At 44.2% G+C, this 15172-nt stretch overlaps 1 protein-coding gene across 1 annotated transcript in view; it reads left to right on the top strand.

Moving 5' to 3' along the window:
- RFX8 (RFX family member 8, lacking RFX DNA binding domain) overlaps positions 1-9243 on the top strand; it is a 186633-nt gene extending 177390 nt beyond the window's left edge. Inside the window, exons 15-16 of the mRNA XM_029603318.1 lie at positions 6750-7039; positions 7694-9243. Of these exons, the coding sequence (XP_029459178.1) occupies positions 6750-7039; positions 7694-7876 (473 nt within the window). The 3' untranslated portion in view covers positions 7877-9243. The remainder of the gene's footprint in view (positions 1-6749; positions 7040-7693) is intronic.
- Positions 9244-15172: the final 5929 nt, after the last annotated feature.

Raw genomic sequence — 15172 nt, 5'->3', positions numbered from 1 at the left:
CAGAAACTAATGCCATGGAAAAGGCAATATTCAATAGTCGAGAAGAAAGCCTTGGCAGTCAAATGGGCCTTAGAGGCCTTATGCTATTACCTGTGGGTCAGCAGTTTATGCTTGTAACAGACCACCAACTACTCCTTTGGATAAATAGAAATAAGGAGTCCAATGTGAAGATGATGAGGTGATTCCTGGCCCTACAGCCCTTCAACTACAAATTACAACATAGAACAGGAAAGGAAAATACCAATGTGGATTTCCTGTCCTGAGAGGTACAGGCAAGTGCTCTCCTGAATAGGGTGAGCTGAGAGGGGGGAGGGTATGTGAGGGAGTCTATAGGAAACTCCCTCAGACCAGCTTAAGGAACCAAGCACAGCTGTCTCGTCCAGTCTTCCTTAAGATCCAGACCGGCAAGAAATCCTTGGTGAAAGGAGGAGCCCCTCACCAGTGTACAAGAACTCAGGGCCTAGAAGGTTTAGAGAGGCCCCGTGGAGCAGGCAGGAACCCATTCTATGCAAAGACCTGCTATGTGCGATGTCTCTGTGCTACCTGAACTTAAAGGGAGCTGCATTTGTTTGTTTGATTTTCTTTCACTGTAAATAAATTGCACATAAAGGAAACAGCCAGAGTCTGCCTCCTCATTCCTTCTGGCTGTTTCCCAAGCCACTATCGCCAAGTTACCACAGGGCCACCATTAAATCTATTACATGTCACGGAGCAAGTTCTAGCTCATAATTGCACCTTTACTATGCTTGTGACTATTGGTTTAGGTCATGCATTTTTATCTTTGCCTACGATTTCACTCTTGCATTATACATTGGAACATATGTACATTGATCATGCTATTAATGGAATGTACATCTGTTACTGTATCCATGCATACCTATTAACTATTGCATATAGGGAAAAATAACCCATGCTATAATTACACGATGTTGGGTTCCATATTAGGTGCTACAACCCAAGAAAGAGATCTAGGTGTCATAGTGGATAACACATTGAAATCGTCGGTTCAGTGTGCTGCGGCAGTCAAAAAAGCAAACAGAATGTTGGGAATTATTAGAAAAGGAATGATGAATAAAACGGAAAATGTCATAATGCCTCTGTATCGCTCCATGGTGAGACCGCACCTTGAATACTGTGTACAATTCTGGTTGCCGCATCTCAAAAAAGATATAATTGCGATGGAGAAGGTACAGAGAAGGGCTACCAAAATGATAAGGGGAATGGAACAACTCCCCTATGAGGAAAGACTAAAGAGGTTAGGACTTTTCAGCTTGGAGAAGAGACGACTGAGGGGGGATATGATAGAGGTGTTTAAAATCATGAGAGGTCTAGAACGGGTAGATGTGAATCGGTTATTTACTCTTTCGGATAGTAGAAAGACTAGGGGACACTCCATGAAGTTAGCATGGGGCACATTTAAAACTAATCGGAGAAAGTTCTTTTTTACTCAACGCACAATTAAACTCTGGAATTTGTTGCCAGAGAATGTGGTTCGTGCAGTTAGTATAGCTGTGTTTAAAAAAGGATTGGATAAGTTCTTGGAGGAGAAGTCCATTACCTGCTATTAAGTTCACTTAGAGAATAGCCACTGCCATTAGCAATGGTTACATGGAATAGACTTAGTTTTTGGGTACTTGCCAGGTTCTTATGGCCTGGATTGGCCACTGTTGGAAACAGGATGCTGGGCTTGATGGACCCTTGGTCTGACCCAGTATGGCATTTTCTTATGTTCTTACCTGTAGGCCACATTGGGACCTCCCCTAGTGACCCTCCATGTACACCCTAACTAGCCCCACCCACATTCCCACACCCCTAGAGCTCCTCCCCAGTGTCTCCCACACTTGGTCCTTATGCCATACAGTGGCACTCAGTGTTAACTACACTAACCATATTATACCTGTCTAAGTCTTAATTTCTATGTTCCGCTTTGAGACTAAAACTGGCAAAAAAAAACAAAAAACGGAATATCAAATGTTCGTAAATAAATAAATAATATGCAATACTGCCATAGGCCAAATTAAGCTATCTTGTGGTCACGAGCTTATGTTAGGCATGTATGTACTTAAAATGAGATTTTAAAATGTATCAAGATACACATTTTTGTAGCGTACCACCCTGCATGCAGTCTTAAAGCCTTGCATTTTATAGAGAAATCAGAATAACAAATCCTGAAATACAAATGAACCGAAAACAGCGAGATTTTATACACTGGAGTCTTTTGGTGTTAAAGTACTGTTGTGAATCCATGACACAATATAAGATGTGTTAGTTTTACAAGGCCTACATTCTCCACACTGTTCCGTTTTTATATCTTTCATTATATCTGTGGAATATTTACCAGGCTTTATCAGATATCTAACTGAAAAGCTATTGGAGCTGTGTTGCTTAGTAACACCTTGCTCGTAGAATGTGCAAACCTTGCTCTGAATAATACAGTTGTGTCAATTGAAAGCAGAGGAGCACTGATAAAGGAAAGGCAAACCAGCTCCAAATTTCTACACACAAATCATGCTAGCACTACACTGCAAAATATACCAGGTTCTCATTGACTGCAATAAAACTCATGCTAAAATGTTTTAACATGAACTTGCAGAAAAATTTATTATGCACACAAAAACTCCATTTAACAAGCTATGTGGAAAGCATAACTTTTAAAGAACTGTGCGCAACCCCCATATGCACATGTATATGGGGGTTGCGCATAGCCACAATTCACGAGCTCTGGAATTAGAAACTCCTAAGCAGCTAAAATATAAAAATATTCTAATCTGTATTGTTATTATGTTCTGATCTATTTGTTGTATGCTTCTCCATTGTTTACTTTTATGTACTTTTATTATGTGCTCAGTTATCTGTCTCCTCTACTCCATTTTTTTTCCAGCTACTTATGCTTCCAAGTTTTAGCCTCCTTGTTGATTGTAACTTTTGCTCCTTCTGTTAAATGATTATTGATTATTTATTTACTGTTAAGTTCCTCCCTGTTTTATGTAAACCGATTTGATATGGCTATTACCATGAAGGTCGGTATAGAAAAATGTTAAATAAATAAATAAATAAATAAATAAATAAATAAATAAATGGGGCCATGCAGAAGTACAATCATATATTATAACCTGCACAGATTATAAAATATGGATTTATATTATAGAAAACATATGCACTTACATTTACCATTTGCACAAATGTTTGCGTGTAAGTTTCTCCATGCACGAACTTCTGGTTCTTCCAGACCGGGCTCATTCCAAGATGGCCCCTGGCAAAGCAGCCTAATTTCACCACCAGGGACATGTCACAGCTGGTGTCCCTGGTAGTGAGCGTTGAACATGGCTTATTTTCAATCCAGGGGTTCAGGAGAAACAACTGACTCATCCAGCAGGCCTGAGGAGGCAACATGGAGCTTCATACCCACATGGGGTAAGTACATTGTAGGAACTAGGAAGTTGGGTGGAGGTGAGAGTAGGGTAGCATTTGTGGAGTAGCAGGAGATACTAGAGTAGGGCCCATGGAGCTGTTAGCCAGACAGATTAACAGTGAAGAGTAAAGCACACATAGCATATATATTGAAAGTATGTACACCTTTCCTTTCTGCAGGGCAGGAGACAGCCGAGGACTCCAATGTTCCTGGACTTAATGGCCTCCGAAAGGCAAGGAAGTGTTCACGGCCTGTAAGCCCAAAAGAAATTAATGAGGAGGAGGAGAGGCCCAGCTGATGAATGTCCAGCAGCAGAGCATCACCATGCTGTCATGGAGGAGGAGGAGACCCAGCCAACTCATACCCTGTCAGCCACACTGGACATCTGGCAGCATATAGTTGGTAAGGGGGAAGGCATCCAAGAGGAGGAAGACATCTTCTCAGGAATCTACTCCAGCAGAGCAGCGCATGCTACAGCTCAAAGCTATAGTGATGGAGATGATAGCAGGCCTCAGGAATGACATAGAGGACCTGAAAAATGTGGCCAGGAGAAGATGCAGTAGGATCTGAGGAGCATGCATGAAGGAAAAGCAGGTCCAGATTGCTGTAGTGGATGCCACCCTACCAGCTGCAGCCATCATAGAATGGCGACTCCCCCAGCCTTTGCTGCACCATCACCCTGGATGGTTCCTCCCCATGACTGAGTTCTGCCTGCCCTGTTGGCAGTTCTCCCTCTTACCGCCCATAATGGTTCTGTCTTTTCACCTGCCAATACCACCCGCACCAATACAACCTCCAGCAACGCCACCTCCACTGCAGAAAGAGGCTCCTGCCTCTCCAAGGGCACAAATGGGATCCTCACCCTCTTCCATGATGGGGCTAGCCTCACCTAGTGCAGTAGTTGAGGAAAGGCCCACCACTGCTCCCAGGCCTTCTTCTCTGCAGCCAAACATCCTTTTGCTGGAGCAACACAGTCCCCCATGCTCCTCCAGTTTCCATGCCGAGGGCACCATCAGCAGTGATTGGACACTTTTGCAGAGGAGCCTGAGATTGGGACAGATGAAGGCAGCGGAGCTGTGACTCAAAAAAAGAGGGCGGCCAAGGAAGCATGAACTGTATATAATGTTCTGCACTTCTATCACTCTTGTAAATAAATGCATCTTCACCATCTGCAGTGTTTCTGTATCAGAGTGTTCCTTTCCTGTATAGCCTGCTGTTGAATCTGGCAATGAATGTCCTGCAAGTCCTCATGACTCAAGTTTTGTGCCTCCTCCTCCTCCTCTTCATCCAGATGATCTTCTAGTCCCTCTGGAGGAGGCAGGCCTCTGGTTTTGGCAGTTGTGAAACATTCAGCAGGCAAGAAAAATCTCACAGACCTTAGTGAGGTTATAGAGAAAGTATCCCCCAGACTTTTCCAGGCAGCAGAGATGTGTTTTGAGAAGGTCTGAGGCTCTCTCAATGACTGCTCTGGTCTGCTGGTAGGTCCTGTTGTAGCGAGTATCTGCAGCAGTCTATGGGCTACCTAGCGGCATCATGAGCCAGGTTTTGAGAGGATATACTCTATTATATATTTATTTATTTCACTTCTATACCATTGTTCTATAATAAATACAATCATGGCAGTTCACAGTGATCAAAACATTCATAAATTAAAAACAATATAAATCCCTGTCTAAAATACAAAAACATATTACAAAACAACTGCTAAAATAGCAGAGGTTCTTTCTATTCTGGATTAATTCTGTCATTAATTTTTCCTCCCTGTAAGGGAGAATGCAGAGGACTTGAGAAGGGTAGAGTTGGATGTCCCTTAGTGTTCAGCAGTGGGCCAGTCGCCCGGTCGAGGTTGGAGCAGTCGTTCTAGGGCAGAAAAAAAGAAGAGCTGTGTGCATTCCCTATCGAGACGCCAACTCCCCAGGATGTACCCTTCCTGGAAGCGGTCATCCTGACTGGGAGAGGAAACAGACATCACGACAGGATCCCGGAAATCCTGGCCACGACGTCCATGATTATCTCCTTGGATTCCCAGACCCACCTGCACATGAAGGGGGGGGGGGGGGGGTGGAAGGTTGTGGCAGGTGGACCTAGTCAGCCCCCGCTGCCCTTACAGGGATGTGAGTGCAATCGATAGCCCCCCAAGACAGGGGGGGTAAGCATTACAGTGTGCTAGAAATCGGTCATTATTTGCTGTTGTCGCTCTCTGCTGTGAAGGAAAGATTATAAAGTGCTGGGTTTTCCTTTAGCGATGCAACCAGGAACTGCTCGATTATATATGTGAAGGTGACAGACTGCCTTATTCCAGCCATGACTCCTGGAGGTATCTGGAAGATGCCAGTGGCCAAAACTGTCAAAGCCATAGTGACCTTGATGTGTACTAGCAAGATATGTCCCCTGCAGATGCAAGGGTACAGGTCCTGCTCTAACTGCTGGTGTAGCTAGTTTCCTGAAGCAGTGCACAACTTTGTTTATCTAACAGGTCACCTCCTCGCCCCCACCCACCCCCCCCCGTACCATCACCCTCCCATTCACCCTGTACTTAAACCACGGCCTCCTGTTCCTATCCCAGGATCATAGTACAAAGAAAGGGAGGGTGGCAGCCTGGGGGGGGGGGGGGGCAAGGAGGCAATTCTTTTTCTCCATTTAGTGGGGGAGAGGACAGAGGACCAGGACCAGGCTGGATGGGGGAGGGAGGTCCTGGCCCCCAGAGGGTGGTAGAGTACTTTTGTGGTGGGGAGTGGGAATCAAGCCAGAAGGCCCATGGCTTGTTTTTTAAATCTAAGAAGTGCTATTTCACCGGATATCTTTTGAAGATATTCAGTTTGGTAGACAGTTATCCGGCTAAATTAGCTGGATAGAGTTCAAAGCTGGCTACGTTAGCCGGATAACTGTACCCCTCTCAGAAACTCTCCTGGAAAACTTCTTTTTTTATCTGGCTAGATTTTAGCCAGATAATGACATATCCAGCCAAGTAAGGGGCAAAATTTGCCATTTAGGAGGATTTGCATATCATGGAAACTCGATGTATGCAAATTTATCTCATGAATATTCATTGTGAATATCCAGAAAACCCGACTGGCTTGTGGGGTCCCCAGGACAGGTTTGGGAAGCCTAGGTCTAAATGGCTTTTGAAAATTGACCTCTCTTCAAATTACTATTAAGAATTATTTAAGTAGTCTTAACTGTATTATTTCATTACTTTGAGATCTGAAAAGAGAAATGTCGGTATTTATAAACCACTAGGAATATCAATAGTTTTGTATTTCTATTTTTTAATCAAACTTGCACATATACATGGTATTATTATGTTTGATTTTTTTTTTTTTTATCAAACTCTCAGGATCCTGGCATTTACTGAATTTGCTTCTTTTGGAATATGTGATTCATATACTTCAGTCCTGTATAGAAGAGGAAGATGATATAAGACCCACAGAAGATCTGCAGCAACATCGTTCATTTAGTCAAACAACCCAAGAATCGACCTATCTTTTGGAGGTCTCTGTTGAAGAGGCAAAAGACCTAGAGACGCCTCACAAGGCAATGGAAAATATCAGTCAGTGTGATCTTAATTTAAATAACATCATGCTCAAGGTCCTGGGTTTTCTGGTGGACACCAGCACTGGCAACAAGGTAACACGCAAATGCAGTACCCGAGCACTTGTCAATTAGGTGTTAAATTGTGAATTTTTGAGAAAAGGGAAAGCATTGTGTGAATGTATGCTGGTTCTCTGCTGTGACAGCAAATTTTGGTTGTATCTCTCCATGCCAGCTGGGTCTCTCTGGTTGGGAGGAGAAGCTGCCTCCGAGGACAGGGTAGAATCTTCCCGTGCAGCCCTGGAACCAGCTGAGGATACTGCGACTGTGCATACTCCTTAGCGCTAATGCCAAGCCCAGCCCGACGACATTCTCTCTTTAAGAAACTGAGACAAATTTAAATTTTAAAGCAATTGTATTTAATTATAGGACAGAAGCAGAGCAACTCTCATGACCAGTGCTGGTGCGAGGGTCTGCAGCCGCCCTAGGCGGCGATGACGTTAACGGCGTCACGTGTTCTCTCTCTCTCTCTCCTCCCGCACATCACTCACACCACAAATCTCCAAAGCTCCATCCACACACCGCGATCTTTCCCAGCTCCATGCCGCTCCGTCCTTGTCCTCTGCTGACAAAAATGCCGCCCTCACGTCAGACTACGGCGCCCCCATCCGCTCCGGCGCTCTAGTGCTCCCGCCGGCCCTGCTGGTGTCTCCACGTCTAAGACAGTTATATTTCGTTTTTCACTTGCAGCTGATCCAGGTGATGCTAGAAGATCCATCTGCCAAAAGCGTCATGAAACTGAATCTCCCAGTGGGACAGGAAACTGTTGTGACACTGAAAGATGGACAGAAATTTGTGATTCACACTTCAAATATACAGCAAAGTTCTATCAGCATTTGTACCAAGGAGACCAAGCAAGATGTGCTGGAATAGATTATAAAACATGTGCCTAAATTCCTACATTCTATTAGCATGGATTTGAATACAGATATTTGGTTTTGTTGTTAAAGGGATGTTATGGCTAGTGCCTGAAACTAGTTTCTGGGGTACCACTACACTTTATTTTTTTGTGGCATGGGGGTGGGGGGAGTTGATGTAATAGTATGGTTTAATTGTTTTAGAATAACCTTGCAAGTGGTTTTGAAACTTGTTTGTTGACGTGTGCTATAGATTTATCTTTTTTTTTTTTATTAATAATTTTCTCTGAAAATGCATGGTGCCTCTTTTCAAAAGGGCTTCTCATGCAGTATTTTGTGTCTAACAATGTCTGGAAAATATTATTGTAAAAAGAATAGTTATTTACCTGTATCGGTTCATTGTTTTGCTGTTACACATTTTTTTGTTGCACGTAGGCTTTTTTTTTGTATGTAGTTATACATTGTTCTGTTTGAAACGTAATTACAGTACAGGGTGTTATATAACATTATAAACATTACCACCATTACCAAAATACTGGTCGACTTCTGGCAAAGCATAAAGTGGATAATCCAACCCTAATCCCATGTACCTGTGGAAAAATATTGCATTGATTAACATGAGAAAAAAAAAAAGGATCTGATTCAAGTGTTTTTCCCCCTGTGGAGAGCATGGGAAAATCCTTCATAATAAACCAGACCCAGGGATTGGGAAAATTGACAATAAACCCCAAAAGACAGTGCAAGAAACGGCAAGGCTGATCTATCCATTCTGAACATCCTCTATTGCTATTTTCCTTCTAGCCCCATTATTGGAATCGCTCCCAGTTCCGCCAGCTGCCAACTTCATCGTTTCCAGTACCACCCAGCTGTGCTAAACACCATTTGCTGCAGCAGCTAGTGGCATGCAGGTGGGGGGGCTTTAGGTAGAGGTGCTATAGAATCAGAATTTGTGGTGCAGGATTTTTCGGCCTGTACTTCCATACTCACTTCATGCTTTGCCAGTAACCATCAGTTGACTCCTGTGGGCAACAGGGCAAAACCTTATTATTCCATCTGGATTGGTAATGCTGTTCCAGTGAAGCTACCACCACCAGCATGGAATAAAAAGGAAGCAAGGCTCAGAATCGGGAAGGTTCAGAGGAGAAGGAATACCATGCAAAGTTTCAGAATATTTGCTTTAGCTTGTTTTTCTGCCTTTACTATGGGCACCTGCTTCCTGAGTCTCTTATTTGAAGATTACAACACACTGCTTTTGCACTGAGAAAATGTGATTGAATGTTGAAAATTTTGTATGAACAAGGAACACTTTGTCATTATTGTCTCTTCTTGATAAACATTTAATAGAATAAAAATGTAAATGTTCATGCTTCTACTGTTAACAGAATATGCTCAGAATATTTTTTTTGTAATTAAAATTGATAGCTAAATATTAGATCAACAAATTAATTGTCACTGGTACCTTTTTCTTGGACAAACTTAATATACTTCTGAATAGTTTTTAAAAGCTTAGGAGTAGATTTTAATAGGTGCGAGTGCGCGCGCTACCCTGTGTGCACACATGGACACACCGATTTTATAACATTGACTCCGGTTCGTGTCTCTCTCCTGGCTCCTCCTGGGGGGATCTCGGGCTTCCAGGGCGAAGACACCTAAGTCCTAGCGACCCGGGCTCCCACAGCTCCTCTGGAGGGGTCACGGGTCTCCAGGTGAAGTTCCAGTACTTCCAGTGTGTGTCTGCCTCCCGACCGTCCTCCTACGTCGGTCGGCCCAAGGATCCACTTCCGGATTTTGTCAAATCACAACAGTTGATTTTCTGGATCGCTAGGGAGGAAGTAGAGTCAAACTCTAACCATTCTGCATTTACTGCTTGTAGATTGTAATTTGGATAAAGTAAAGAAACAAATTCTTGGGATATCGTTTCAATTTTACGTTGAAAAAATTTAGATATTTGATCGCATGTATCGTTAGTTATGTCAGGATGCACTATTGAACGATCAGCGGTTAGAGATTTTACTATACTAAACAGAGTTGAAGGGTTATTATTGGCAAGAGCTATTTGGTCTGCATAATGATGTTTCCTCGCTAGATTAAATCCTTTTTATAACTCCTTAAAGTAACCTGGAAGTCGGTTTTTACCTCAGCACTCCTTTGTTTTAACCAGATTTGTTCTTTTTTCCTTAAAGAGGTTTTCAGCTCCCGTAATTTGTTATTATACCAGGGGAGACTTGGTTTGTTAGTGAATTTTTTTCCAACTGTGGCTCTAAAAGGAGCAACCACATCTAAAGTGGTCGTAATGGCTAGATACCAGTCTTCCATAGATTTATCAACATTTTCGGCTAGTTCGAAAGGCCTGTTATTATCAAACATATCTAAAAAGGTTTCTGTCGTTATCTTTTTCCGCTGTTTAGTTGGTTTTGCATTCGTATTTAAAGTTTTCTGTTGAATAGAAACTGAGAAAGAAATCATATGATGATCTGACCACGGGACTGGATCATTTTTTACACTGGCTGCGGATATATTTAGATAGGAAGGGTTATAGAAAATTAAATCTAAAGTATTGCCTTTTAAGTGAGTAGGGTCAGAAATCAGTTGGAGCCAGCCTAGTCCTGACACTGCATCTAGAAAAGACTGGGTAGTAGTAGAAGAACTATCATTTTTTAATTGTAAATTAAAATTACCTATAATGATAGTTTCAACTAAGTTTAGAGACAGAGAAGAAATCAGCTCTAAAAACTTTGATAGATGTGTATGCAAAGTTTTAGGTGGGCAGTACACTAGTATCACATTTAAATCTGTAGTAGATAGGAGCACTATTAGAAATAGTTTTTCTTATAGGTTTAAGCGAAGCTTTGATGAAGGCAAGCACGCCCCCACCTCTGCGACCTGTTCGTGGAACTGAAAAAGCACTATAACTGTTGGGGCATATACTATTTACAATCACCGAGTCAGACTCAGTGAGCCAAGATTCTGTAATTAGTAAACAGTCCGGTTTTTTTTCATTTAAAAGGTCTATAAATATAGGAGATTTTTGTCTAATAGACTGTGCGTTACAATATAGAAATGTTAAAACCGGTACTACAGTGGCCGAGAACAACGTAAGTAGCGGAATAGACACTAAAAAAGACCTTGAGATACTAACTTGAGAGAAGTAACGTTTCGTCTTGAGTAGTGTGTAAGCCATACTTCCCATAGCCAGTCACCGTCGGTATTTCCATTTTGAACTATGGTCTAGGTTTTCCTTACTAAAAGGACAAGGGGATCGATGCTAACAAGGAGGCTAACAAAGGAGCTAACGAAGGGGCGTGCCCCTTTGTCTCGCTCCTTCGTCGCGCGACGCCATCATTCTCCAGACGGTACTTTCAGTCTTACCACAAACCATCATATCAACGCCGGCCCTTCAGACCTTAACCTGCTTCACAGTCACCACACTACTCTACCTCTCACCCTTAGTCTTCACAAACACAGGGTGCTAGACAGCATCAGCATAATCCAAAGCAACCCTGGCCAGCACTGGATCCAAATCCCCCGAAACCACACGTTTTTTAGGAAAGTCAAACACACCGCTACCACTCCCGGTTGAGGGCAGATTGTCCCATTTCCTACCTGCATGGGAGGCCATCACAACCAACCTCTGGGTATTACGTATAATACAAGAAGGTTACTCCCTGAACTTCCAATCCATCCCCCCCCCACTCCACACCTAGTGCATACAAGACACCTACTTGCGTACTACGATCAAATGCACCTGGAGATCAACAACTTACTCCAACAACAATGCATCCGCAAACTGCCTGTACCTCAGTTTCACAAAGGATTCTATTCCCAATACTTCCTCATACCCAAGAAATCAGGAGGGTTACATCCTATCCTGGATCTCCGAGCGCTCAAACACTTGACGACAGAAAAATTCAAGATGACATCCCTCAAGTCCATTCTTCCCTTCATTCAACCCAGCAATTGGATGTGTTCCCTGGACTTCAAGGATGCTTATTCCCACATACCAATACACCCAGCCTCCTGGCGGTACGCCTGCTTTATGGCCACTGGCAGCCACTATCAATACAAGGTACTCCCATTTGGCATCTCCTCGGCTCCCAGAGTTTTCATCAAATGTCTAGCAGTAGCAGTGGCTCACCTTCAACGACAAGGAATCCAAATATTTCCCTATCTGGATGATTGGCTACTGGTAGCATCCAGCCCATCTCTCCTACAAGCCAATCTCATTACTACCATCAAATGCATGGATGGCTTGGGCCTAATTATCAACTACGAGAAATCGAACTTGCAACCCTCTCAAGCCTCGTAGTTCATTGGAGCCCATATCGACACCTCAATGGACAGGGCCTTCCTTCCCGAGGCCTGAGCGATCAACTTGACAATGCTCGCACACCGCCTACGGCAGTCTACCACTGCCCCTGCTCGCCAGATCTTAACACTCCTGGGACATATGGTGGCAGCTATCTATGTGGTTCCCCACACACATCTCCACATACGGCATCTACAATGGGGTCTAAAGACCCAATGGAATCAATTCTCCAACTGTCTCTCTGCACCTGTCACCATCCTGCCCAGCATGAAGCAGGACTTGGACTGGTGGTTGACACCGGCAGCTCTCACAGTGGGAGTCCCACTGCGACCCCCAGCCCATCATATCATACTCACCACAAACGCGTCCACCAAAGGATGGGGCGCTCACCTAATCCGCCTGCAAACTCAGGGCCTATGGTCTGTCTGGGAACGCATGCAGGAAATCAATCTACTGGAACTGAGAGCAATTCGAAATGCTCTCTTGAGCCTTCAAGGCAACACTAAAGGGGAAAACAGTCATGATCCACATGGATAATTAGGTGGCCATGTTCTACATAAACAAGGAAGGAGAGTGCAGTTCCTGGACCCTGTGCAAGGAAGCAATAAAAATTCTGGAATGGGCAAACAAAAAATCCATAACACTGCAGACCACCTACCTACCTGGCATCAATAACACCAGGGTGGACAAACTGAGCAGAATATTTCACCCCCACGAATGGGAACTTCATCAGGACGTGGCACTCAAACTTTTTCAAACCTGGGGCTCGCCATGCATCGACCTCTTCGCTACAGAACGCAACTGCAAGATCCAGACTTTCTGCTCGGTATATCCCAGTTCCCAGAGACTAGCACAGGACGCATTTTTCAAAGACTGGGCGGAGGGTCTGTTGTATGCCTTCCCCCAAATACCGCTGATATCTCGCATGGTCCAGAAGTGTATCACAGACAACACAGATCTAATTCTAATCGCTCCAGCGTGGCCCAGACAGCTGTGGTACGCATACCTGATTTGGTTATTGGTGGACCGACCGATTCCCCTGGGAAGCAACTCTTGCCTCCTCACTCAAGAAGGAGGCTCCCTCCTGCATCCAGTCCATTCCTCTCTGAATCTCACGGCGTAGAGATTGAAAGGCTGGTATTCCAAAGCCTAGACCTGTCACCTCAAGATATTCTGATCTCTTCTAGAAAGCCCTCCGCGACAATAAATTACCAACAGAAATGGGCATGGTATGCCTCTTGGTGCTCAGACAGCGGAATGGACCCACTCACGTGTCCACCAGAACGACTATTGACATACCTTCATTTACTCTACCAAAAAGGGCTAGCCATGGCCTCAGTCAGAGTCCACCTAAGTGCCATAGCAGCATATCACTCTCTGCACAATGACACAACGATATCCTCTCACCCCCTCATTTCGAGATTTATGAAAGGTGTGCTACGTCTATGCCCACCGATCCAGAAGCCTCCCATACCTTGGGACTTGAATATTGTGCTAGAACAACTCATGTTACCACCCTTCGAACCTCTGGATACTTGTCATCCCAGATTCCTTTCCTGGAAAGTATTCTTTCTAGTAGCACTTACCTCTGCGAGACGTGTCAGTGAGCTACAAGTCCTAGTACACTATTCTCTATATCTGAAATTCTATCACGACAAGGTCACGTTACGTAAGCATCCCAGCTTCTTTCCTAAGGTGGTTTCATCTTTCCACCTCTACCAGTCTATCACTCTTCCAACCTTCTATCCTAAGCCTCATAGCAATGCTGCAGAACATAGACTACACACACTGGATTGCAAGCGGGCACTCGCTTACTATAAATGCAGAACAGCCTCCGACAACAGAGTATCGCAGCTCTTCGTATCCTTTAACCCTAATGCTCCAGGACTACCTGTTTCCAAGAGAACCCTGTCAACTTGGATCTGAAACTGCATACGATTCTGCTACCAGAAACGCTCAGAGTCCTTAGCTTCATCACCTAAAGCATACCAGGTCGTGCTATGGTGGCTTCCAAGGCCCAATTGCGTGACGTGCCCATTCTGGACATTTGCAAGGCTGCAACCTGGTCCTCGCTACATACATTCACTACCCACTACTGCTTGGACAAGCTCACAGCGGCCAACGCTAACATGGGCACAAAGATTCTCGAAGCGGGCACTTCCTAATGCGATGAACCAAACAAGGAACTGTACACATGCTTTATCCACTGTCTTGAGCGCATAACCAAACTCATCACAAACACAGCTGGGGACTCCCAGACAGCATGGCTAATTCATGCTGCTTATCTACAGGAAAAGAGCAAGTTTGCTTACTGTAAACGGTGTTTTCCGTAGATACCAGATGAATATTAGCCATGCTGACCCTCCCGCCTCCCCAGACAGTTCTTGCTACCTTTTCATCTGCTTAGTCACGGACTGAGGGAAGCGGGGGAGGTGCCAAGCAGGCACACACTACACCAAGACTCAGATCTTTACTTTGAGAGCTCCGCCACCTACAGGTCCGGAGGACATCCCAGACAGCATGGCTAATTCATCTGCTATCTATGGAAAACACCGTTTATGGTAAGCAAACTTGCTCTTCCCAAGCCATGGTCTGGTCCGGCGTTTTCTGATGTTACCAAGGGAGGTGGCAGTGGTTCATGTACCTGGTCATTGTAAAACTACCACCCTGGAAGCCAGGGGGAATCAGTTAACAGATGAGGCTGCTAAGGAGGCGGCGTTATAAAAGGACTGCATAAGCCTGTATACATCAGTACCAACTTTAGCCCCAATTAGGGCTATGCCAGAGTTTAACTCAAAAGAACAAGCTGAGCTCACTGAAATGTGGGCAGTTCAGAATGAAGCAGGAGCCTGGCTCCTCCCAGATGGGCACCAGATGCTAAACAAGTCACTAGTACAGGAAATTATGGCAATCCTCCACCAGGGGAGCTCAAGCTCTTTGTGATGTAGTCCTTAGAAAATACGGTTGTATAGGAATTTACACAGTGGTTAAACAGATATGTGAGAG

The sequence above is a fragment of the Rhinatrema bivittatum genome, chromosome 5 (genome assembly GCF_901001135.1).
Source record: "Rhinatrema bivittatum chromosome 5, aRhiBiv1.1, whole genome shotgun sequence".
NCBI classification, from domain to species: domain Eukaryota; kingdom Metazoa; phylum Chordata; class Amphibia; order Gymnophiona; family Rhinatrematidae; genus Rhinatrema; species Rhinatrema bivittatum.
This window is presented reverse-complemented; position numbering and strand designations above follow the sequence as displayed.